This window comes from Hemitrygon akajei, unplaced genomic scaffold (assembly GCF_048418815.1).
Source record: "Hemitrygon akajei unplaced genomic scaffold, sHemAka1.3 Scf000076, whole genome shotgun sequence".
Lineage (NCBI taxonomy): Eukaryota > Metazoa > Chordata > Chondrichthyes > Myliobatiformes > Dasyatidae > Hemitrygon > Hemitrygon akajei.
In genome coordinates this window covers 341,526-365,006 of record NW_027331962.1, presented here as the reverse complement: position 1 = coordinate 365,006, position 23,481 = coordinate 341,526, and the positions used below count along the sequence as shown (strand labels likewise).

At 44.5% G+C, this 23,481-nt stretch overlaps 1 protein-coding gene across 2 annotated transcripts in view; it reads right to left on the bottom strand.

Moving 5' to 3' along the window:
* Positions 1-15,752, bottom strand: part of LOC140722401 (NACHT, LRR and PYD domains-containing protein 3-like) — a 39,748-nt gene extending 23,996 nt beyond the window's left edge. For both annotated transcript variants that reach the window (XM_073037154.1, XM_073037155.1), the window contains exons 1-7: positions 15,645-15,752; positions 11,552-11,719; positions 10,060-10,156; positions 7,795-8,064; positions 6,043-6,209; positions 825-996; positions 650-715 (exon numbers count right to left, since the gene is read on the bottom strand). In XM_073037154.1, the coding sequence (XP_072893255.1) occupies positions 650-715; positions 825-996; positions 6,043-6,209; positions 7,795-8,064; positions 10,060-10,069 (685 nt within the window). In that variant the 5' untranslated portion in view covers positions 10,070-10,156; positions 11,552-11,719; positions 15,645-15,752. The remainder of the gene's footprint in view (positions 1-649; positions 716-824; positions 997-6,042; positions 6,210-7,794; positions 8,065-10,059; positions 10,157-11,551; positions 11,720-15,644) is intronic.
* Between the last annotated feature and the right edge of the window lie 7,729 nt (positions 15,753-23,481).

The following is a 23,481-nucleotide window of genomic DNA, read 5'->3' as shown; positions in this document are numbered from 1 at the left end:
TGTGCTGTAGTATTCTAGTGTCTAGAGTCTAGTGACTAGGGTCATGTCGGAGGCAACTATGTTATAGATGCTCCTAGTTATACATGAATGTGCAGGAAATGCAAGGAAATGGTAAATAATATAAGAAAGGATACCAAAGTATTTTTTTTCCCCAGATATATAAAGAGTGAAAAAAGGGAGAGGGTCGATATCGGACCACTAGAAACTGCTGTTGTAGTTGCAGTAACGGGTGGAAAGGAAATGCCAGACAAACTCTGTGCAAGTCACTGGCAGAATTCCAAAAGGTAAAGAACATCAGCAAAAAGAATTGCGTGTAGTGCTATTACAAAGGAAAAGGGGCTTGGAAGATGAAAGGTCTGAAGATAGAAAAGTCACCTGGACTGGGTCATACAGTGTATCAGGAGCCTGCCTAGGGTGTGCGGGGATTCCCAGAGCGTTAGGACCTGGAGTGAAGCCTTCAGCAGAACCAACAGCTGGATTAGTAGAAAAATATATTGCAGAATATTCAGGCTGCAAAGAGAGATTCGTTGAATTGTTACTTGAATCCAGAGATCAGCGAATGATTAATGGCGAATTTTGATTCCCAGGCTTTGCCAAGTCACAGACTAACACTTGAGATGTGGTTTGAACTGTGCATTTGATCACTCACCTATCAGCTGAGTGGGTAATTCAGATAAACCTTGGCCGATGTTCATGTATTCCTGTGGATCAGGACCTGTTTAAATATATTTTTTAAATTCCATTGAAACAGAGCTAAAATAATTAAACTAACAAAAATGTTTATCTCAATGTGCCTTTGTGTTCAGTGCGTGGTTTTAACATACCGTGTTCCTGTATTTCCCTCAGTATTCTGTCCAGCTTCGGTAACTCAGTCCTCCGCATCAGATAGGATTCCCACATCGCCCTCCGGGCCTGGGAGCCTTTGCTCATCACCAAACTGAGGAAGAGTCTGGAGCTCTCTGTCCGGTTTCCCATCTCTGCCAGTTCAGTGACTTTCTATAACAGGAAAGCAATGAATTTACTGTGGAGCAGACAGACAGACATGGAGAATGTGCAGGAAAGTATCTGTTCATGGCCCCAGTAGCTTCAGAACAGATGCAGTCACTGGGCTGCTGCCTCATCCTCTCTGGGTTCAGTCATTAACAGAGAAACAATAACTGAAGGAAATTCTAAATCAATAGTGTGTAAGAATAAGGATTTACTGACACCCTGCAGTAGATGCAATATGATTAGTTTCCTCGATCTGTCAATGTGCAGCATTACATCAACAAGATGTGACAACAAGAACGGAAGAGAGGGGAGAGAGAGAGCAAAAACAAATGGATGGCGGGCATCACTGAATCGTGGCTGACAAAAGTTTATAGTTGGGTGCTTAAATCCAAGGATAAATATTGAATCGAAAGGATACGCAGGTAGGTGAAAGTGTTGGGTCGAAACTGCTGTCATTAAAAATGAAAAGTCCTGAGAAAGAGGTGATGTCGGATTAGACGATGTGGTATAATGACCCTGATGGAAATTATATACAGGCATGTTAACAGTAGCCAGGATGTGGGCTACAAATTACAACGGGGGAGAGGAGAGGCATGGAAAAAGGTCAATGCTAAAATTGTCACGGGGAGTTTCAATATCCAGGGAGCTTTGGAAAATCAGGTCGGTGCTGAATCGCAAGTGAGGGAATTTATAGAATGCCTATGAGATGGTTTTTGAGAGAAGCCTATGGTTGAGCCCACTATAGAAAAGGCGGATCTGGATTCTGTGTTGTGTATTGCACCAGATTTGATTAGGGAGCTTCAGCTAAATAAACCCTTAAGAGGCAGTGATCATAAAATAGCAGAACTCAGCCAGCAGGTTGAAAGGGAGAAAGTAAAGTTAGAGGTATCAGTGCTACAGTAGAATAAAGGAATTACCTCGGCATGAGAGAGGAGCTGGGCAATAATAAATTCGAAAATGACACTAACAGGGACAATGGCAGAGCAGGAATGGCTGAAGTTTCTCGGAGGACAAACAATCACAAAGATGAAGAATTATTCTAAAGGGAGGATGATCAACTGTGGCTGACGAAGTAGTCAAAGCAGCACAAAAGCAAAGGAGAGGGCACAGAATATTATAAAATATAGTAGAAAGCTGGAGGACTGGGATGTTTTTACAAATCAACAGAAGACAATTCAAAAACCGTAAATAGAGAAAATATGAAATATGAAGGCAGGCTAGAGAATGATGTAAAATAGCTTACCAAAACGTCCGTCTGATATATGAAGATTGAAAGAGAGGAGAGTGGATATTGGACCACCGGAAAATGACAGTGGAGCGGTACTGTCAGGGGACAAGGAAATGCCGGAAGATATTGGTCGGCATTTTGCGTCAGTCCTCACTGTAAAAACACTAGAACGTGCCAGATATTTGGGAATGTCCGGTGGCAGAAGTGAGTGTATTTGCAATTATTGCGGAGAAGGCGCTTGGTAAGCTGAAAGTTCTGAAGATAGATGAGTCCAGATCAACTCACCCGATTGCTTATGAAAGAGGAGGCTGAAGAGATTGTGGAGACATTAGTAATGATCGCTGAAGAATCACTAGATTTTGGAATGGTTCCGGAGGACTGATCATTTTAAACTATAGGCCAGTTAGTCTGATCAGCGTTTGGGAAGATGTCAGCAGTCGATAATTGAGGATAAGGTTTCGGGGTATTTGGACGCACATGATAAGAAAAAGGCCAACATCCATGGAAGGGAATCTTGCCTGACAGAACTGTTGGAATTGTTTGAGAGAACAGCATGCTGGGTCGGCAACGGAGAGTCAGTGCAAGTTGTTTACTTGGACTTCCCGAGGACCTTTGACCGGGTGTCCCACATGGACCGATGTAAAAATGGACACATCAGTGGCAATTGGAATGTAGTATAGTGAGGTACGTGGCCATATACTTTAGCAGAAATAATGAAGACGTAGACTTTTTTTGAATCTGGGAGAAAATTCAGAAATCGGAGTAGTAAAGAGTCACTGGAGACCTGGTGCAGGATTCCGTGCAGTTTGAGTCGGTGTTCGGAAGCACTGGCCAGACCGCACTTGCATATTTTGATCCTCTCATCAGAGAAAATATGTGATGGCATTGTGAAAAATCCAGAGAGGAATCTAAACGAACAGAACCAGTGATATTAAACCAGATTTTGATGGGAATGGATCCTGGATGCACCTGTAATAGCTGGAGTGTGGGAGGTTGAGGGGGAATCTAATTGTAACCTGTGGAATATCGAAAGTCATTGAGAGGACGTGGAGATGTTGTTTCTCAGTGGGGGAGTCTAGAACCAGACGGAACAGCCTCAGATTAGAGGGACGTCCATTTGGAACAGAAATGAGGATATTATTTAGCCGAGGAGTAGTGAAACTGCAGAATCCATTGGAACTGACAGCTGCGGAGACCAGGTCATTGAGTATATTTAAAACAGAGGTTGGTATCTTCTTGACTAGTCTGGTCAGCAAAGTGCATTGGGCGAAGGCAGGAGAATGGGGTTGAGAGGGATAGTAAATCACCCATGATGTAATGGCGGAGCAGAATCAATGGGCCTAATGGCCAATTGTGCTCTGATGCCGTATGGTCTCATGATGTGTAAAGACAAAAGAAGATTAAGAAATGTCAGTGCGGCTGTCTTATAATGGAGATGGTTACTGCCTGAAACTCATACCGTAAAATGGTAATGACTTCCTGAATGCAGGCATGGGCTTCCTGATTAACTGAGGAATTATGAATTAAACATTGAATAGTCTTCAAGCAACATACACCTATGATGGAATTAAGGTAACTGAATATGGACGGGCTTAGGACATTGCTCTGAGAAATAAGAGAGGCAGCGTTTAAGGGTCAGGCAGCGTTTAAAGGTCGGCACAACATTGTGGGCTGAAGGGCCTGTACTGTGCTGTATTATTCTATGTTCTATGTCCTGGATCTGAATGATTGATCTCCGAGAACAGTTATCAGAAGGGAATTGGAAAGCTTTTCCATAACACGAATAATGGACAACAATTATGGAATAAATCAACATCATCCCCTGATGGCCCACTGCACTGTAAAATAATCCCTCAGTTTCACTGCTACCAGGTCTGAGGAGATACAGTTGTGAAGGAGATTTAAAGGTTTACCAGCAAAGCAGACGTCTCCAGATGATGAATTTATAGATGAGCAACATATTTACAGATTACCTCTTGCCTTTGGATAATGCCTGTGAGATTCATTACAGACAGCGCCAATGAATCCCAACGAGAACAGAGTCACTGACGGGTGTAACACACTTGATTTTCTAATACCACTAGGTCAGATCTAGGACATGACAATCACTGTTTGTGAGCTCCAAGGAGAGTGACCTGAAATGGCATGTCCCTGTCTCTCATTAGTCAGATATTCAGCAAATTAGCAGATTTTTTTTGTTTGCCCCTTCCCTTTCAGGAAATCCTATTGGTCTTCTTCCCTTTCAGGACAACCTTTCAGGTTGTGGATATTGTCTACATGGACTTCAGCACGGTATTTGACAAGGTCCCGTATAGGAGGTCGGTCTAGAAGATTCAGTTGCTTAGCATTCAAGATAAAGTAGTAAACTGGATTAGACACTAACTTTTTGGAAAGAATCCGGAGTGTCACTATAGACTGTTGCATTTCTGTTTGGCGCCTGTATCTCGTGCAGTGTCACGGGGATCGGTGCTGTGCCTGTTGTTGTTTGTCATCTATATCAATGATCTGGATGAAATTACTGTTAAGAGCATCAGCAAATTTGCTGATGACTCCAACATTGGGAAGGAGCAGTGGACAAAGAGGAAGATTACAAGAGCTTGCAGTGAGGTCTGGACCAACTGGAGAATGGGCTTAAAAGGGGCCGATGCAATTTGATGCAGACAGGTGCAAGATGCACCACTTCGGATGGACAAATCAGGGTAGATCTTACACAGCGACCGGTAGAACAAAGTGATCTGGGAATACAGGTACATAAGCCATTGAAAGTGGCATCAAATGTTGATAGGCTCTGAAAGAAAGTTTCTTAGCGCATTAACCTTGGTAAATGAAAATATCATGTACGATGTGCTGTTGTATAAGACGTTGGAGAGGCCTATGGAGAGACAGATGGAAATAAGTTTGAAACAGTACAGAAAAAAACATTACAAGGATGTTACCTGGACTGGAAGACCTAAGTTATAAGAAAAGAGTGAACTGATTAGGACTTTATTCATTGGAACATGAAAGACTGAGCGGAGATTTGATAGAAGTGTAGACAATTACATTGGGATACAGATAGGATAAATGCAAGCAGGCATTTTGTACTGAGGTAAAGAGGTACTACAACAAGAGATTATCACTAAAGGCTGAAAGTGAAAAGTTCAAAGGGTACAAAAGTGAAACCTGTTTACTCAGAGGGTGGTGAGAGTGTGAAACTAGCTAGCAGGGCAAGTAGTGCAAGTGTTTAAGAGAATTCTGAATAGATGCATGCGTAATGAGCGTATAGAGCGCCATGGCCCGGTGCAGGTCAATGAGAATAAGTAGATTCTGTAGTCTGGCATGGAATAGATGGGCCAAAAGGCCTGTTTCTGCACTGTACTTTGCTGTGACTATGACAAGTCAGCCACACATTGTTTGGGAACTCACGGAACCAAGACAAGCTGTGGTTAGCTGGTTTCCCTCCCTCAGGTACCGCAGTGAAGCCGGTTGGCCCAATTGACAGTTTAATACTCATCCTGGATTAATGAGATGAGGTGAAGCTACCCGACGGTTCAGCCAAGATTTGAAATTAGTTTCAGACCGAATGCCTTTTGGAAGTCCAGATATGCAGCCACTGCTCTTACTTCACACTGATAAATACAGCAGGTGATACAAGAAAAGGTGATGCTAAACCTGCAGTTCCCAGTGCCCCCCACCTTAAAAACTGAAACCAGATCTGCGAGAGACGAGTCAGAGATCAAAGTCTCCATTCCCAAGTCGATCTCCTAAAATGTGCAGGAGATTAATGTTCATCACTATTCCCTCTGATACCAGCAGATCAGTGACAATACACGAACTGCACTCACCTCATTTTCTTCTCTACTGAAATGTCCCTCCTCTGTCAACATCAAACCCAGTCTCTCAACCTTTTCTTCAATTGCTTGTTTGAGTCTGTCTCTGTAGAACTTTGTCAGTTGGTGAAGTCGATAATCCTTCCCCTGTGCCAGGAGGTCGGAGATTGTAAACTCTGGCTCTGTGAATATAAAAAGGAAAATGTTGGCTTGAACTCAGATATCCCTCGTCTCCACCGCTCTCACCCAACTCAACAAAAAACCGTGTCTTGAACCTGCCTACAGATACAAAATTGGATTAATTCTCCATCTCCAACACCATCACACTGAGCACGGAGTCCCTCTACGGCTGTGTGCACAGACCACTGCTGTTCACTCTGCTGACCCACGACTGTGCTGCAACACACAGCAAGAACGACGAGTCAGCTTACAGAGAGGAGGTGCAGCGGCTAATGGACTGGTGCAGAGCCAACAACCTGTCTCTGAATGTGAACAAAACAAAAGCGATGGTTGTTGACTTCAGGAGGGCACGGAGTGACCAATCCCCGCTGAACATCGACGGCTCCTCGGTAGAGATCGTTCAGAGCACCAAATTTCTTGGTGTTCATCTAGCGGAGAATCTCACCTGGTCCCTCAACACCAGCTCCATAGCAAAGAAAGCCCAGCAGCGTCTCTACGTTCTGCGAGGGCTGAGGAAAGTCCATCTTCCACCCCCCCATCCTCATCACATTCTACAGGGGTTGTATCGAGAGCATCCTGAGCAGCTGCATCACTGCCTGGTTCGGGAATTGCACCGTCTCGGATCGCAAGACCCTGCAGCGGATAGTGAGGTCAGCTGAGAAGACCATCGGGGTCTCTCTTCCCGCCATTACGGACATTTACACCACACGCTGCATCCGTAAAGCCAGCAGCATTATAAAGGATCCATGCACCCCTCAATCAATCTCTTCTCCCTCCTGCCATCTGGTAAAATGCACCGAAGCATTCGGGATCTCACGACCAGACTATGTAACAGTTTCTTACCCCAAGCTATCAGAATCCTCAATACCCAGCGCCTGGCCTGACACCTTACTGCCCTATTGTCACGTATATTATTTATTGTAATGTCTACACTGTTTTGTGCACTTTATGCAGTCCTAGATAGGTGTGTAGTTTAGTGTAGTTGTTGTGTGCTTTTTTTTCTTTTCCTCTGTTTTTTTTTAAGCAGTTCAGTCTAGATTTTGTAATGTGTCATGTAACACCATGGTCCTGAAAAGAGACTCGTTTTTACTGTGTACTGTGTCAGCAGTTATGGTCGAAATGGCAATAAAAAAGTGACTTGACTTGACTTGAATGTAACACTTGCCTTAAAGCCTACCCAATAATGTTCTAGGCATTACGTAATAGAAGGACCACATTAATATAAACCAGTCCATCCCCCATCCGACCTATTCACCTATTTAAATTTGGATGGGCAATAAATGTTGGGACTGTTGGTAATATTCGCTTCCCAGAGACACTCTTTCCATCCTGGCGAATACAGTTCCCCTGATACACATCCCGGACACACTCTCCTCATCTGGACAGCTGCATTTCCTCCAATTCACATCCTGGAAATCCTCAGAGCAGGTAGTACATTTCCTGTAGTGGGGTAACGGCTGCCCAGTGCACCACATGTACCACACCCACACATTTTCCCTCTCCTCTGACCAACCCTCCAACAAGGCCTCACCTTTACCCTCCACCCTGCCGCATTCTGTGAGCGCATCACCCTCATATTTCACTCACCCGCTCCTTCTTGGGGACTTGACAGTTCTGTGTTCAATGAGCTTCCGAGCCGACAGGCAGTCGCCTCACTTGTGCCGGTTCCAGGGTCCGGATCAGTGTCTCTGACGTCACTGTCTCTGGGCTGAATTTTCTCCTCCTTCTCTGCGGCCGGACCGCATTCCATTGGGACATCGCTCTCAATCTGACCCTGCGTTGGTACCTTGCTTCCCGTGTCCCGATCATCTTCGCTCGATGATCCGCCTGGAAAAATCCTCTTCAGTACGTTCCATACTAGTTTCATTTTCCACATGAAATAAATAATGAATTGCAGGTTATACAAGTATGATTTAGATCTGAAAAAAACTGATTCAGACTGCAATGGAGCCGAGACTCTGGCTGACCAGATTTGGAGTGAAACTGTGCTGGTTAATGTGACCCGTACACCCTATCAGGTGACGATCCCGATAAGCCGGTGACCGGACACATTTACTCCCAGTAAAATAGCACGATGAGCACGGTAATACCAATCACAGCAGTTGAACGCACGGATGACCACGGGATCATAATGCACCGGTGTCCGGTGATACCGGGAAATATCACTGTGATTATCTTCCACAAGCTAAAATCTCCCTCGGTCACTAACTGTCCAGTAGTCTGTGTCACACAAAGACCAGCAACGGGATTACACATGGTCCAGTCTGCTGGATCACACATTCTCCAGTTGCTTTGTCACACGAGGGGCTCGAGACTGGACAAGGGGACTGGAGTTGCTTTCTCCTGTCCCCTTGGTCACAGACTGACCATTCCCTTGAGACGCACATTGTCCAGTCCCCTGGGTCGAAGGCTGACCATTCCCTTGAGATCTATGCTGACCTCTCCCCTGGTTCCCATCTTATCCCCCACCTGCTGATAATCATGTAACAACTATGCATGTCATTGGCAAAGTCTTGGTTATAGAGCTTTGTGTGTAGTTGCAGTTGCTAATCTATAGGATGGAGGTGATGAAGCTGGAAAGTGTGAAGTGAAGAATGAACACTACGGTACTGGGCTAGGGTGTTGCTTTTTGTGTTATATGGTTGGGCTGGGACAGCTTGCCCTGGAGCTCAGGAGCTTGAAGGGAAACCTTACACACACACATACAGTAATCAGGGGTGCAGATAGGGTAGATGGTCACAGTCTTTTTCCCCGGGTAGGGGAGTCTGAGACTCGAGGGAAGAGATTTAAAAGGGACCAAACGCACATTTTCACGTGGTGGCTGATGGGTATAAATTACATGCATCCAGAGGAGGCCGCAAACACAAATAAAATTACAGAATTGAGAACATGTGGGCAGGAAAAGGGGGAGAAGAAGTTTACTAGAGAACTTTGGGAAAACTGCAGGAAAATGGGACATTTAGATCAGCATGAATTATATGGGCCAAAGGATCCGTTTCCAGGCTGTAACATCTTTTTTATTCCAGCTGGAATCTCAGATTTGAGCACAATCACAATGTCTACAGGTGACACAGACATTTGGTCATTGGTTATGCCGGGTTTCCCAGCCAAGAAGCTGGGAATTTAAATTCAGGTAGAAGATCATATCAAGAGGGAAATATTTAGAAACTCAGGGTCACCATTTCTCCACAGCCCAGACATTCACCGGGGTATTAAAACTCCGAAGCAGATCACAAATGTATCTACAATGAGTTGCCTCCTGATCCTCAGCCATTCCCAGCACCGGCAATGATCTCCGCTCCGCTACAGAAAACAGATTTCGGTGACACCCCTCCTCCTTTGCGTAGCAGGCAAGAAAAACCAGGGGGGAGTTGGTACCTTTCCTTCCAAAACCTGAAATGCTGTGTTATCATAGAATCTCGGAAATCCCGGAAATGCTCCTATCATCTGCTTCTGAATTTTATAAATGAAAGTTGAGGATGTCTTACACATCAGGGCCTGTCTGAAGGTGAAATGGTCCCTGACCCTGAACATTCACATAAACGACAAGATCGCTGTCACAATCCTGTCTGTGTTTCACTCACGACCACCTGATTCAGGAGCCCCTGCTCCTTTCACTTAGCTGAAGCTTTGTATGATGAGCGGAGTGATTCGACCATTACTGGTGTCAGGTCCCTGCGCTGGAACTGTTGGGTTGATCAATTACTCAAGGTCGCTTTACCAGTGGGATAAATGACACTGCTTGATGAAACTTTTCTATGCACTGTTAACACCTGTGTCAGTTTTTTTTTCATCTGAACTATTGTGTACAAACGCGACAAACGTTTAATTCAAAGATCCCTGTGATCATACCTCTGTCCATTCTGATTCTGACTGGCGATTGTTGATTGTCGTTGTCTTGTTTACACTTTGGTCGCTCTGCAGGACAGCTCCACCTGCTGGTGAGGCTCTAAATTTCACAACAAGCAGACAGTGAGTCAGAGAGTACGACTACTTTGCAAATATGACAGTATTTCCATCCCCTGTAGCATTTGGCATGGGGACCAAACATTCCCTGTTAGTAACCACTTCCACACCATATCTGTCCACTGATACCTGGGGCATCTACTGACAGAGTCACAGAGCAATAAAATCCAAATTCAGAGCGTTCAGCCCAACGAGACAATGCCAACCACAGTGCCCACTGAGATGGTCACAATTTCCTGTGATGGGGCCATCTCCCTTCTGGCCTCATCACTCCATCTACACACCCCAACTGCTTTTTGAATTATGGAACTGCACCTGCCTCATCCACTTCCTCTGGCTGTTTCCTCCACATGATCCTCAACATCTGCATGAATCCGCTGCTGATCAGATTTGGTTTGCAATCTCTTTACCAGCCCCTGTCCATTTAGATCCCCTATAGCTACGATAATCTTCTCTGTGAACAGAACTACTAATGTTGTGCATTCTGCGAACTTACCTGTCAAGTAATCCTTGTGGAACCGCATCCAAATCATTGCTATAAAATAACGAATATCAAAGGTCCCAACTTGTAGCCACACGACACACCGCTAACTACTCGCCTCCATTGCGAGGAGAAATCTTCAACCACCACTCTTTGCTTGCTACCTTGAAGCTAATTTTGAATACATCCAATTTGCTCTCTCCGGACAGCATGGGACCTGATCATCGAGACCAAGCTGCCACGTGACACCTTGTCAAAGGCTTTGCTGAAGTCCCATGCACAACGTCCATTGGAACATAACTTTGAATTCCCACCTCTGCTTAATGTCACGTTCACAGGTTCTGACAATGTAATTAGCAGAAAAGTACTTGATGAGGCCAAGGTATGTCAATGTAAATTATGGGTTGCCATGTGCTAGTGAGGACTGAATAAAAAGCAGTGTTGGGATATTTTGCTTTATAAATGGTCTGTTCTCAGCAGAGGCCTACGCGACGATATATTCGAGGGTAAGTATACCACTGCAGATTGCAATAGCCAATGGGATCAAGGGCATGTTGCTGCAGTTCATGGTAATTCCACATTTCTACAATCACTACAACACGACACACTTGGGGCTTCTTATAAAGGGATGAAATTGTCAACGCATTTTAAGATGATTATAAGGTAACAAGGAAACATCAGGACTAACCAAAAGCTTCTTCAGATGATGCAGGACCTTCAATTGAGCAAAGACTGAGAGAATGTGAGTGACTGTAAAGAGCTGGGCTTCTGAAAGCACATTACCAGATCTGGAGTGATTGCAACTGGGTCTGACCGAGGCATTACACCTATTTCGTACCTTCCTTTGTAAAGATATGTAATGTTTACAGGACCAGTGTTCGAGTGAGTGAGACTCACCAAACTTTCTCCTGACTGAATCAATGAAAACTCTGAGTCAGAGGGTTCTCTTCAGTTGGTACTCTCAGTCCTCGGGCTGGTTCACTTGTCGCTGTTCCCTCGTTCTCATTCGTGGCTTCTTTCCAGCTGTGGGCTTTTCTTCCAATAAATCTCTCACCGCAGGTCTAACTTTAACCAGAGAGATAATGAAACACATTAACAATACAAAGGAAAAAACATATTTCTGCTCAATTTTTTCAAAAGCGAATCTCACTGAAATTTAAACGCTGAAGACAAATAAAAGAATCTAATGGAACAAATCTGTAATTGTCCCTCACACGTCACAAATCCTGATACGGGATATGAAGGACTCATCATTCAGTCATGATAAGATATCAGAGCAGAATGAAGTGATTCAGTCCATCGAGTCTCCTCCATCATTCAAACATGGTTGATGTTTTTTTCCGCCCCAATGCCATTTTCCTGCGTCCTCTTATAAAGTGCTGGAAACTCGGTACAGCAGATTGCATCTGTGGAAAAAGACACTGTGGAAGACCCAGTATCAGAACTGGGATTATCCAAGATGATGCGTGATATGCTGAACGCTTAATTGCACAATTTGGCCCAGATCTCAACCTTGCTCATACCTATAATGGGGGAGATACTACACCCAGTGTTCAGAAAAGGTAGTAAAAGTGATTATCGGGGCATTAATAGTGATCTTTCGAGAAACGAAAACGAAAAGCTCTTTAATATACAGTAAATGGACCGTCTAGTTATTCGCTGCTCAATATTAGTTCTATATTGTTAAGCACTTAAGCGTCTTTGCCTCACAGTACGCTCCCACGGACAAGGAGAAATTATTATAAATTTTTCTTGCGTTATTCATTACTATTTCCTTGATACCAGAGAGGCTCCCGGTGAAACTGTTCTGTCCACTCTCTTGACTTTTAACCTCTCCTCTATAACAGGAAGCACGATAATGTACCATATTCAATCGTGATTAATATGCACAGCATGTAACGTGGTTCGGTCTCCAATGTTCCCTCTAATTACTATTTTTGCAGCTACATGGATCAACCATTGCTCTGAGCCGGAAATTTTCACACGGACTGAGAAAAGCACAACATCGTAGATGTGTCCTCTTTTGTAAAATGCAACTATGAATATTTAGAATGAAGATTGACAAGAAAGAAACATTAATTTGATTTAATTATTAATTAAAGGATCGGATTAAAATTCAGTACAAAAAAGAAAAACTGTCAGGTTTCGTAAACGGTTTTCTGGCAGTGGTTAATTCCATCTGCGCTGCAACAAAGGCTCCGTTCGTGGGAGCATTTTGGTTACGCAGACGCGCAGTTTAGAGGGAACAGTGACGGGTCTCTCTCTCCAGATTATCCCCACCTTATAACAATGTTTTGTCCACTGCCTTGTCAGCGACAGCCTGTTGTTACAAACATGCAAATCGTCAACCATCAGGCCCAGATCTCATCTGTGTTCGTATTCGAGATGGGTGAGGGTTTGCCTAAATGGGAAATGCACTAAATGGCCTCTTTGTTAGGTACAACTCTATACCAGCTCATTAATACGAATCTGTTAATCGTCTGCTTGCAACTAAAAGCACAAACACATGCAGGTATGGTCAACAGGTTCAGTTGTTATTCAGGCCAAACATCTGAAGAGGAAATAAATGTGATGTAAGTGACGTTGACCGTGGAGTGATGGCTGGTGCCAGACCGGGTGGTCTGAGTGTTACGGAAACTGATCAGCAGCTTGGATTCTCAAGTATAAATCTCTCGGTTTACTGAGAATGGTCCGGAATCAAACCAAAGGAAAATCCAGTGAACAACGGTTCTAAAGGCCCCATTAATGAGAGAACTCAGTGAGATTGGGCAGACTGATTAAATCAGACAGGAAAGCGGCAAGAACTCAAATAACCACGCACTCCAACAGCGGAGTGCAAGGGAGCGTCACTGAGCACCTAACATAGAATGTGGACGGGGTGCAGCCGCAGTAAACCCCGAGCATTCACTCAGTGTCACATCATTAGGTACAGGGGTACATAAAAACGCGCTCACTGAATGTAGACTTCCATCCTTTTATCAACTGTCAGTGAGAGTTATTATAGGAATTTTTATCCTAAATATCACTGCCGGATATATAAAGTATTTGTTAAAAAAAAACACAAACAGAATAAAACACACATATTCGTTAATCCACGCAACCCTAAGGACAATATTGAACTGATAGAAACAATAGCATTACTAGGGCGACCAGTGGGCGTAATAAAGCACCATAGCATTTCCCCTATGACCCTGTCCTTACCTGGTGCTGGACTCCTGATTCTATTTCCAGCGAATCAGAACATCTGAATTTTATGGCCCTAACAGAAAGTGAACACACCCTGAGCAATGTTCAGTTGATAACACGCTCATAAACCTGAACTTCAGTCTATTCAGCATGTAACGCCACACCTTGTTCAAGAACGCTTGTGTTAAACCACAGAAAAGCTTAATTTGCATGAACAAGTCACTCTTAAAAGCGATCTGAACCAGAATTAATACTACAGTGCAAGCGGTGCAGTAATTTTCTCTCTCCAGAATTCTTGATCTGCTCTGGAGAGGAATCACAACCCGCATCCTGGTCCGGTTGGGTTGGCGTCGTCACTTCAATTTATTGTACCAGTTAGGGCCAGTTTATTGTCGGATTATAAACTCCAGCGACAGCTCAGGGCAAAGATCGCTGTGGGTTTATTGCACAGAGACAGCAGAAGGAAGGGCGCTCTCAACTCTGATGGAATATTATGTATTTGGAATAATGTTCTCTTTTGAACAGGAGGCATTCCTTTCCTCCAGATTTAACTGTGACCCCTCTGCCTGGAGCAGACTTCAAGGTCACCCCGTTTATAACGAGCCATCTTTAACAGTTGTCCGCAGTTGGACCATTGCAGTAATGGGCCGACTGGAGAGCAGCTGTCCCGAGATAACCATCTCCCAGAGATAACTACCGGTCAAAGTCGACAGCAAGATATGGACGCCCTTCTCCTTCAGTTTATTGCTCACTGACTGGAAACAGGTTACCACATCAGAGTAACAATCATATTAAAATAGTGATCGTATCCCGCTGGCGAATTTGCCTGGTAACCCGTTTACTTCACACATACATCCACCAGCATCGTATTTATTTTACAAGAACTTGTATCGTTCCTCGTCAGACAACGATGGGTAAAAACATTAATTTCACTGCGTTTCTTCTCTGTCAGAGTGTGCTGCTGGTATGTTGAATTAGTAGCAATGCATTCGCCCCCTCAGTCCTGTTCCATCATTCTCTGTGATCACTGGGGACTGCGATCTCAGTGACACATCCCTGCGACAGTCTGTAACGCTTCACTCCCTTACCTGTCAAGAATCTCTCCGCTGCGGAATTAAACTCACTGAAAATAATCCCTGCTTCTCGTTTCCTTTAAGGAAGAGAATTCCAAACACACACAAGTTTCATCACATAGAGTGTGGAATTAGTAACAGGACATTCACCCCCTCAGTCCTGTTCCGCCATTCTCTGTGATCACAGCTGGACTGAAATCTCAGTGACTCCTCCCTGCGACTGTCTGCAACACTTCACTCCCTTGCCTGTCCAGAATCTGTGTCCTGCGGAATATAAAACATTGAAAAAACCAAACCCCGGTCCTCATTTCCTTTGAAAACAGTTCCACCTCATAAAAATAACCTCATCTATCTTCACCTGTTTCAGCTTCCCCTGGAACAGCAACTGATATTATTGATACGGTAGAAAAACCGAGAAATGCCTGCCGTGACAAGTGGGCTTATTGAAATACCATAACACAGCCCAGTACAGTCCCTGTTCTTACCTGGTGCTGGACTCCTGAGTCTGGTTTCAGTGAATCCGAGCATCTGAATTTTATGTCCCTAACAGTAAATGAACACACCCTGAGCAATGTTCAGTTGATAACACGCTCATAAACCAGAACTTCAGTCTATTCAGCATGTAACGCCGCACCTTGTTCCACAACGCTTGTAGTGAAAAACGCAAAAACACGTTTCTAACCTGTGGTTCGAGCCAAAAGTACGACTTCACTGCCCGATGCAATAATTACCTTTCTCTCGAAAATTTGATCTGCTCCAGGGAGGGAGCACAACCCGTATCCTGGTTCGGTTCTGTTGGTGTCGTCCCTTTGATTTATTGTTCGCCTTGGGAGCAGTTTATTGCCGGGTTATAAACTCCAGGTACAGCTCAGGACAAAGATCGCTGTGGGTTTATTGCACAGAGAGAGCAGAAGGAAGGGCAATTGTAAAATATTATGCATTTGGAGTAATTTATATATATTTTTTTCCTTTTGAACACTGGACATTCCCTAAGTCCGCCCCGGCTGCCTGGAGCTGACTTGAAGGTCAGCCTGTTCAGAAAGAACCATTTTTAACAGAAGTCCGCAGTTGGTCCATTACAATAATGGGCCGATTGTGGAGCAACTGTGCCGAGATAACCATCTCACAGAGATACCAACCGGTCAAAGTCACCAGCGAGATAAGAACGCCCTTCCCCTTCAGTTTATTGCTCACTTACTGGAAACAAGTTACCATGGCAACGTAGAATCAGATGAAATTATGACCATATCCCGACGGCCAATTTGGCAGGCATTGCACTTATTTTACAAATACATCTACCGTTCCTCGTCTGAGATCGAAGGGAAAACATCAAATGTTAAATAAACCGGGTCTCTTATTCGTCAGAATGTGCCACTGGTCTATTGAAGTAGTAACAGGACATTTCGCCCCTCAGTCCTGTTCCGCCATTCTCTATGATCACAGCTGCACCGTGATCTCAGTGACACATCCCTGCGACCGGCTGCAACACTTCACTCCCTTGCCTGTCGAGGATCTGTGCGCTGCCGAATTAACCACATTGAAAGAAAACTCTTCTTCTCTTTCCCTTTGAGGAAAAGAGGCACTAGTTCCACCTCAGTGGAAAAAAAAACTGTTTCCCCTCACAGCAGCAAACATGTTCCCCACATTCCTGTTCGGAATCCAGGTGATGTTCGATGTCACCGGCATAAGCTTAATTCATTTATGTAACCACCAGGGGATAAAATCTCCTCACCTTCATCTAAATGACAGCGAATACAATCAGCTCCCCGTCTTTATCGAGTTGCAGCGAACACAGAGTAGAGGTCAGCATTGAAGCCGACGGGTAACAGCAGCAGATGCTCCCGGACATGCACTCAGTGGCCACATTATTAGGTACAGTAGGTACACAGTAAAGCGCCCACTGAGTGTAGAATTTGCTATTTTTGTCTACGGTTAGTGAGAATTATCACATTATTTGTTAATATAAATATCACTGTCAGATCTACCTCGTCTTCGCTGAAAAAACACATACAGAATAATCGAGCGCGCAGATCCGTAAAGCCGCGCGATTTCAATGATAATATTGATATGGTAGAAATATTAGAAATACTGCCGTTAGAAGTAGGCTTATTAAAACACCATAACATTCCCGAAAACAGTCCATGTTCCTACCTGATGCAGGACTCCTGATTCTGTTTCCAGCGAATCCGAACATCTGACTTTTATGGCCCTAACAGTAAGTGAACACACTCTGAGCAATGTTCAGTTGATAACACCGTCATAAACCAGAACTTCAGTCTATTCAGCATGTAACGCCACACCTTGTTCCACAACGCTTGTGTTAAACCACACAAAGACTCACCTTGCTTGAATGAGTCTTTCTAACTTGTGGTCCAAACTAGAATTAATACTTCAGTGCGCGACATTTTACCAGCTCCAGAAAGGAATCATAACCCGCATCCTGGTTCCGTTCGGTTGGTGCCGTCGCTTTGAGTTATTGTTCACCTTGGGCCCAGTTTATTGTCAGATTATAAACTCCAGCGACAGCTCAGGGCAAAGATCCCTGTGGGTTTATTGCACAGAGTGAGCAGAAGCAAGGGCGCTCTCAACTCTGATGAAATATTATGCATTTGGAATAATGTTCTCTTTTGATCAGCGGACATTCCCTCTCTCCAGATTTAATTGGGCCACCGTTAGCCTGGGCTTGCACTGATGTTAAGTTGGCCCATTTAAAAGCCATCTTTAACAGTTGTCCGCAGTTGTAAACATCGGGTAATGGGCAATGGGGAGCGGCTGTGGCGAGATTGCTATCTCCCAGAGATAACAACCGGTCAAAGTCGACAGCAAGGTAAGGATGCCCTTCTCCTTCAGTGTATTTTTCACTTACTGGAAGCAAATTGCAGGATCACAGCGCCATCATTTGCATTTTAGACCATTTCCCGCCGGTGAATTTGCCTGATATCGCATTTACTTTGCACGTACGTCAATCGTTTTCAATCAGTGAGCGATGGAAAAACTCGAAACATTAAATTCAGGGGGTCTCTTATTTGTCGGAGGTTGTTGCTGGCATATTGAATTAGCAGCAGGATATTCGGCTATTTTTATTTGAAGAAAGAACAAGCAGGATAGAGAGAGGTGAATACGTTGATGTTGGGTGCTTGGATTTTCGAAAGGCCTGTGACAAGGTGCCACACTTGAGGCTGCTAAGCAAGCTAGGAGCCCATGGTATTACAGGAAAGATTCCAGCATTGATAAATCAGTGCCTGATTAGAAGGAGGTCTTATGGTCTTATGGAAATGCAGCTTCCCTGGAGGTGGAGGAAAGAGGTGGAAGAGGCAGTGGGAAGACATGGTTTGTCAGGGCTGGAGGTGGAGGAAAGAGGTGGAAGAGCCAGTGGGAAGACATGGTTTGTCAGGGCTGGAGGGGGAGGAAAGAGGTGGAAGAGCCAGTGGGAAGACATGGTTTGTCAGCTCTGAGAACGAGTTGAATGGACCATAACCTTCAGACTGAATCCGAAAAACATTCTGAGGGAATTGGAAATGTCAGAAGCAGGGGAGATGTGATCACATGTGTTGGGGGCAGGGGTTGTGTCTCCATCAGACCCTCAGTGAGATGGTTCAAGTTACAATGTGCAGGGAAATGTGCAGATGAAAGCATAGTGTTTGGAGCAGGTTTAAATCACTGATTCTGACACAGTGAGAGGGTTAGCTTTGCAAGGAAGCAACATTAATCGAAGAAGGCTAAGGAACTTCATCAATTGCCAGTTGTTCAGCTGAAGTGTCCAATCTGTATGTTACCTTGACAGGAACGGATATTCGCAGTGGTGACAAAGGGATTCCGTCTGGTTTATTTCAGTTGCAGAGGGGTGTGGAGTTTTGAAATCAATGCCTTCTGGTGTCACCATCTTTAAGTCAGCGTCTTCGGAGTGGTGGATCACACAGCACGGGAACAGCTTTTGGCAGGCCTTACATGTTCTGACCATCCACTCACTGTCTACACTGGTCCCATTTATCAGCACTTGGTTTATAGCCGACTGTATCTCGGCAGTTTCAATTTTCAGCAGGATTATTCCCTGGATCACGTCTTGAATGACGGATCAATATGAGGTACTAGCCAGTTCTCCAGGAGTTTGCTTGTGGCTAGGCTGGTCACAAGTATATTGGTCAAGGCCCCAGCAATCTCTTCACTTGCCTCTCTCTGTAACGTGTTGTATATCCCATCAGGGCCTGGAGACTTTTACGCCTTAATGCACTCTAAGAGACCCAACACTGTCTCCTCCCTTACTTCAAAATGCCTGTGTATACTTGTACTCTCCGCACTGGTCTCCCTATCCTCCTTGTCTTTCTCCTTGGTAAATATTGAAGTAAGTTACTCATTAAGGACCTCACACACATTCTCGAGGGCTCTGTTTGATTCGACCTTACTGAGCTTTACATACTTTTCCGTTTCCTCCTTGACTAAATTCATCACTTCTCACGATATTTAAGGTTCTCTGACGCTGCCGATCTTGTCATTTCATCATACTGGAATATACGCGTCCTATAATCCGTGCAGATGGACTTTAAACACCCTCCACATCTCAGATGTGGACGCCAGTGTTACGAAGGATGAACAGCTCTCATGGACAGAAGAGTGCAGAGTTGCCCATGTCCCCCACCCCCCCACTTTGGAGAATCACAAACCGTTACTGTTGCTATGCTGCTAATGAGAGAGAGAGATGTAAGAGAAAACATGCTGGAATTGGAACATCTGCTACAGATAAGAGAGAGATAAAGCAGGGGGGGAGAGACTTGTTGATCCACCATATTATGACTTCTGAAAGACTTATGGCTTCTGAGAGGGTAGTTCACCTTGTACCATTCTGTTCATTAAAATTCCTCAGTGGACAGCCGGAGTGGGCTGGTTTGATGGACACAGCCATTCAAAATTGATGGACAACTGAGACCCCGTGAGAAGGGATAAAAGTGAGGTCTGGGGAGACTCCCTTCAGACACACCAGGAGACACACTACTGAGCGCTGCTTGAGTGTTGGGACGCACGTGAATATGTGGGGCATCGGAGACCGAACAAAGGGATCGGTCAGTTTAACTCACGGTGTTATAGCAGGGCCGGTGGGGGCTTGTGTGTGTGTCCACTCATGCCAGAGTGCCGACTCCACCACAGAAGAACGGTCTAGCTGAAGGACAGAGGGGTCATACCTGAATGGCCATAACACATCGACGGATCAAGAACGTAAAGAAAGGTTTGCCTACCTGTAGCTGTTACATCTTGCTCGCACTCTCGCTCTCTCTCCAACAATTACAACACAACGACCAACATCTACCTCAGCGCGTATGAACTGAACTGAACTTTATATTCACATATGACAATTCATTATCCACTAGATATTGATAGAGCTTGTTTATTATTGATTATTATTATACCCACACTTTTAGGTTTAGTATTGCTAACATGTATCATATATATATATATTTGCATTATTGATATTGATTTGTGTATTTTACTAATAAAAACTGTTTGAATATAGTACCACCAGACTCCAACGGATACCTCCTTTTCTGCTGGTTAGACACCCAGTTACGGGGTACGTCACAAATTGGGGGCTCGTCCGGGATTTTAAAATTAAATTGGGGGGTCCAGTGAAATTGAGCTATAAGTCCATTATCTGATCTGGTTGCGTAGGTAACCAGACGGGAACCAGAGGAGATGGAAATAGACAAATTTATAAAGAACCCGACTTTGGGGGCATTGGAGAATGCCAGGAAGGTGGAATTGGTGAGTGTTGCGAGACGATTAAATCTCTCGGCGGTGAAATCGCCGATGAGAAAGTGGGAGATACCGAGGGCCATAGCCCAGCATTATACATCCAAAGCTGTGTTCGCGCTTGATGCATTGAACCTGTTCCCTGAGAAGAAACCAGTTGATGAGGCGGCTCAGTTAGAGATGGAAAGAAGTAATGTTGGAGATGGAGAAGAGGAAAATGGAGTATAAGATCCTGCTAAAGGAGTTGGAGGCGAAAAGGGAGAAAGAAAGAGCTGAGTTGGTTGAGAAGGAGAAGCAGAGGCAGCATGAACTTCAGATGAGGCAGCTGGAAACAGAGGAGGAAGAAAGGAAAGCTGAAAGGAGGAAAGAGGAAACTGAAAGGAGGATGGAGGAGGAAGAGAAACAACGGCAGTTCGAGAAGGAGAGATGGGCAACACCTGGGTAGCGGGGCAGACCGAGCGGAGAAGTTTAATGTTAATAGGGAGTTTAGGCTAGCACCTCCGTTCGAGGAGATGGACGTTGATAGTTACTTCTTGCATTTTGAAAAGGTGGCCGTGAATCAGAAGTGGCCCAGAGATCAGGGGGTGGCGCTGTTACAAAGTGTATTAAAAGGAAAGGCTCAAAGGGCATATGCGGCATTGTCCATGGAAGAGTCTGAGAATTATGAGGAAGTAAAACAGGCTATCCTTCGGGCCTGCGAGTTAGTACCTGAAGCGTATAGACAAAAGTTCAGAGATTTAAAGAAACTGTGGAATAAGACGTATACAGAGTTTGCCTACGAGAAGGGTGTGCTCTTGGATCGCTGGTGCGCTGCAGAAAGGGTGGAGGAGGATTTCTATCGTTTAAGAGAGTTAACTCTGATTGAAGAATTTAAAGGTTGTGTTTCGGATAATATCCGGATGTATCTGAACGAGAAGTCGAATAAGTCTATAACGGAATTTGCCAGGTTAGCAGATGAATATGCCCTAACCCACAAGACAAAGTTTCCCCCACATAAGAGTTACCAGAAAGGCAGGAGGGACGTTAGAGAAAGTCCACCGGCTAAGGTAGAGAATAAGCCGGGAGCTAGTGGTAAAGGTGAGGAGGAGGACAAGCAGGCTGGTCATATTGAATCCTTGCTTTGCTCCGAAGAAGGAGACATTGAGTCGATCAGCAGATCGACGAGGGAGGTCAAGGTGGATAGAGTACGAGAGGGCCGTCAGAAATTTATTTCGGAAGGGACGGTGTCTGTGAAAGAAGGAGAAACCCCAGTTCCAGTGAGAATCTGCAGGGATACTGGGGCTGACCAGTCAGTGATCCTAAGTAAGGTGCTAGATTTCGGTCCTGAAACTGGAGAGGTGGTATTAAGAGGCATAGGAAAAGGGACAGATTTAGCAGGTGGTGACGTGTGTTCAGCAGTGAAGCTGACAAGTAAGCCTGTGAGTGCTGAGGACCCGCCCCTAGAGTCTTAGATCTATCCCGCATGCGCAATCACTCGCAGCATGTCGAGAAAGGCGGCTGAGAAAGAAGACAGTTTAAATGAGTCCACTGTTGATTTGGCAGAGACGTTTTTACCGACCCTGTACCTAGAGGGGTTAGAGGATGGTAAATCGGAGAATAGGGGGGTGAAAGAAGGTAAAGGAGAGGAGGTAGATTTACCCTTAGCCAAGAGGGAATTTATAGTGACACAGAGTAAGGATGAGAAACAGATGAAGCAGTTAGAAGGTCCAGGGTTGGACACGGATGATCTGTCTGACTTGACAGAACTGTTTGAAGAAGTAGAAAAAATTAAATATGTTCCCGATAATGATGTAAGGGCTGTCCTAGATGAAAAGGATGCCATCACCTTGAAGAAGTCTGCTGGGTTAGCAGATGAAGTTGTTTTAACCCGCAGGGTTGAGTTTACTGCGGATGGGAGTTGCCCAGAGAGTAACTGGGAGGATCAGGGGAACTTAGAATTTGAAAAGAAGACGGGTATTGGAAGCCTAGAAGAGGCAGATGTCCCGTTTGCTTGTGTTCAGGTTGTTGAAGTGCCTGTGGAGTCAGAGGATACTGAACCTAGTGTTGAAGATCAGAAAAACTCTGAGGTATCTGATTTAGTTGAAAAGGAATGCAGTCCTTTTGGGTCAGATGGACTTGATTTAGTGAAGAAGGGGTTAACCTTGGTACCAGTGGAAAGTGAGAATTCTCAGTTGTTTGTATTAAAAGGTGTGTTAAAAGTTAGTGAGGAGATGAAAGCTGGTGATGTGAACATTATTGAAGGAGAAGGGAAAGATGTTGTTCCTAAATTGAATAAAGAAAATTTAAAGTCTGGATTGGTTTTAGAAGCAGTAACCAGGCTGAAGGAAAAATGGTTTGTTAACAAGGTGCCTGTGAATCAATTACAGTTTGTTTTGGAATTTAAAGGTAAACAATTGCCTGATGTTATTCAAGGAGGTGATTTGGAGAGACAGAACCAAAAGTGTTGTTTTGACGAAGAGGGATGTTAAACTGAAAACTAATAGAATGAAGGGTCCCTGAAGATAGAATTAATGACTTGCTCAAAAAATAAAGAATTGTGTGGAAGTTCAGAGAATGGGCTAAGATTGGACAACTTTGGTGATAAGATAACTCCTATGAAAGGAGTATGTGAAGGCCTATTCCACACTGGTGAACAAGCTAACCATGTGAGAGTAAAGTGGAAAAGGGGCAAAGGTTTGACCAGGTGCCACGTTGAATGGCAGGATCTGGTTTTGAGGGAATTTGACAAAGCATGTGAATAATCAAGACAACACCATGTCAGTTTAACTCACCGTGTTATAGCCGGGTCGATGGGGGCTTGTGTGTGTGTCCACTCATGCCAGAGTG